The sequence below is a fragment of the Chenopodium quinoa genome, unplaced genomic scaffold (genome assembly GCF_001683475.1).
Source record: "Chenopodium quinoa cultivar QQ74 unplaced genomic scaffold, ASM168347v1, whole genome shotgun sequence".
In the NCBI taxonomy this organism is placed as follows: domain Eukaryota; kingdom Viridiplantae; phylum Streptophyta; class Magnoliopsida; order Caryophyllales; family Amaranthaceae; genus Chenopodium; species Chenopodium quinoa.
In genome coordinates, this window is record NW_018745523.1 from 4207974 (window position 1) to 4210926 (window position 2953).

General features: G+C 36.2%; 1 protein-coding gene across 1 annotated transcript; it reads right to left on the reverse strand.

The window, feature by feature from the left end:
• Positions 1–631: 631 nt before the first annotated feature.
• LOC110715651 lies at positions 632–2424 on the reverse strand. Its single transcript, XM_021894236.1, has 2 exons — positions 831–2424; positions 632–743 (listed from the first exon to the last, which is right to left on the reverse strand). Exons 1-2 carry the CDS (start codon positions 1340–1342, stop codon positions 632–634), a joined length of 624 nt encoding a protein of 207 aa, XP_021749928.1. The 5' UTR covers positions 1343–2424.
• Between the last annotated feature and the right edge of the window lie 529 nt (positions 2425–2953).

A 2953-nucleotide genomic window follows, 5' to 3' on the forward strand; every position in this document is an offset into this window, starting at 1 on the left:
ATTGTTGAAGAGGATGTCGCATATGTAGGTTTGAATAATTCACCATGTTGATATGCATCACCTTCTTCGTTATCATCACTTTCATCATAGTTGCGCGGTTGAGTCTTTGACACAAGCTTCCAACTTATATTTAGATTGTCGATGGCGTAAAAAGCTTGTCTAGCTTGACTAGCTAATATATATGGTTCATTAGTTTTTAATTGCCTATTGCAATTAACACTAACAACTCCATATTCATCGGTTTTGACTCCTCTAACATTATCATATACGTCCCACCAATTACAACGAAATAGTACTACTCGATTTTGCCCAAGATATTGGATCTCTATTATATCAGTCACTATTCCATAATAATCAATGTTCTCCTCTTCATTCCCTGTGTTTCCAATCACAACCACCCCACTATTTTGTGTTCTCAAGGTTTTATCACGACTTTCTACGCGAAACCTATATCCATTAACAATATAAACAGTGAACAATGTAACATATTGTGTTGGCCCTCGTGAAAGTGAAAGCAAATTTTCCATTTTTGTGCTCTTATCAGTCTCATATAATTGGGCAACCTACCATGAAAACAAATAAAACATAACTTTTATAATTTAACAGAATGTCAAATCATATACCTCAAAACTTAATCAAAAGAATATTTTCTTACTTTATTCTTGAACCAAATTTTAAAATTTTCACACCATTCCTCTTTTGTGATTCTATGATCCGTTGATTCATGAACTTCAGCATACTCTCTGTAAAATAATCATACAAATACACTTCTTAATATTGATAAGTTAATATAGAAAAAGAATGAAGTTAGATAGGTCTTAGGTTCTTACTGAAGAAAAGGTTGGACCTCATCACAATTCTTCAAAATATAAATGTGAGCTTCATCAAGCTCACTCTTCTCTAGATCTCTAACAGTAGCAGCTCCTAAAGCTCGACCAGGATGACTAAAAATAGGCAGAGCATCAACATGACCTTCGACATTTTCATAATTTTGATCAAGACGATTAAATCTTGTCTCTACATTATGCATATACCTTGAACAAAGATTCATACACTCCTTTGCTAAATATCCTTCTGCGATAGAAGCCTCTGGATGGGCCCTATTCCGTATATAAGAATTCAGCTTATACATATATTGCTCAATAGGATACATCCATCTAAACTGAACCGGCCCTCCAATCTTTGCTTCATTGGCTAAATGTATAGGTAAATGCATCATCACATCAAAGAAGGAGGGAGGAAAAACCTTCTCTAATTTACAGAGAGTGATAGGAATTTGAGACTCTAGTTGCTCTAATTCATCAACTTGAAGTGTTTTAGCACATAATAATGTAAAATACATGGACAACTCAATTAGTGCTTCACGTACCAGTGGTGTGAGAAGACCACGTATTGCTACAGGAAGCAAATGCTCGAGTATTACATGACAGTCATGACTCTTTAATCCCGAAATTTTTTATTCCTTTGAATTCACACAATAAGAAATATTTGATGAAAAACCATCAGGAACTTTTAGCTCTATCAAAAAATTGCAAAAATGTTTATTTCAGATGGGGAAAAAGTATATGGAGCAGGAGGAATTTTCCATTTGTCCCCTTCTTTTATTGGGTGCAACGTAGACCTCAACCCCATATCTTCCAAGTCAAGACGTGATTTCAAATTGTCTTTGGTCTTCCCTTTGATATTCATAATTGTCCCAAGAATACTATCACATATGTTCTTCTCGATATGCATCACATCTAAATTGTGTCGTAATAGATGTGTCCTCCAATATGGAAGCTCAAAGAAAATACTTTTCTTATTCCAATTGTCCCCCCTAAGGTCATGAGATATTTTTGTCTTCACGCTTGGATCATTAGACAAAATAATTTTCTCCAAGTCCTCAAGTTGATAAAGAATATCATTAATTGAATATGGCTCTGGAGGTAGACTATGATCAACTTTTCCATCGAATGAATCTTTATCCTTTCGCCATTTATGATTCTTTGGCAAATAGCATCGATGGCCCATATAACATTCTTTACCCCCGTAAGATAGCCTCTCTGATCGAGTACCTTTTAAACAACAAGGACAAGCCAAATACCCTTTAGTACTCCATCCTGAAAGCATTGCATATGCTGGAAAATCATTAATAGTCCACATCAAACATGCACAGAGCTGGAAATGATGTTGTGATGCTGCATCATAAGTCTCAACACCAATTTCCCATAGCTCCTTCAGCTCCTCAATAAGAGGCTGCAAATACACGTCAATTGCATCACCGGGACCTTTTGGACCTAGAATTAGCATTGAAAGAATCATATTATGCTGCTTCATACAAAGCTCAGGCGGCAAATTATAAGGAATTAGGATCACTGGCCATATACTATAAGGTTTTTTCGCATTTTGTAGGCGTCGTTCGAAGTGCGCCTACGTTAAAGCATGTGTGAATATGCTTGGCACTCATAGGAAGTGGGAAGTGACATTACTATTAGGGACAACGATTAGGGACAAATAAAGTAGGGAGCCGCCAACAGGTTTTTAAGGAACTTGTAAACCGTTCACGGATCATAAAAGGCAACCACGAGTAAGGGAGAACGATAGGAAACAACGATGGACCCGTGTAGGTTACACCCCATTCATAATCCATGAGATTACTAACTCCATATGGTTCGGAACCAGGAAAGGAATATCGGGGATGATGGTACGAAGTGAGTCATGGAGTCACATTCGCCCGTATTGGCCTCTACTCGATTCTTATATTGAAAAGCATTCCCGTGATCTCAAAGGCATACAAACAAAATATTCAATTCGCTCCAAACTATTATTTAACTAAATTGGTTGAATATTAATGCACACATTATTCTAAAATATTGGTGATCACTTCAATTAATAACAAGATTAAAAAGGATCCTAAACCGGTTGTCCAAATTATCTTATTAGGCGTGATTTTCAATTACATATTTCCTTTAAA

Bases quoted from the DNA above. Each gene is read 5' to 3' on its own strand.
- LOC110715651 (XM_021894236.1), bottom strand. From the start codon at position 1,342: ATGTATTTTACATTATTATGTGCTAAAACACTTCAAGTTGATGAATTA. The intron at 744-830 runs GTAAGAACCTAA...ATTATTTTACAG, and splicing joins GAGGTCCAACCTTTTCTTCA to AGAGTATGCTGAAGTTCATG.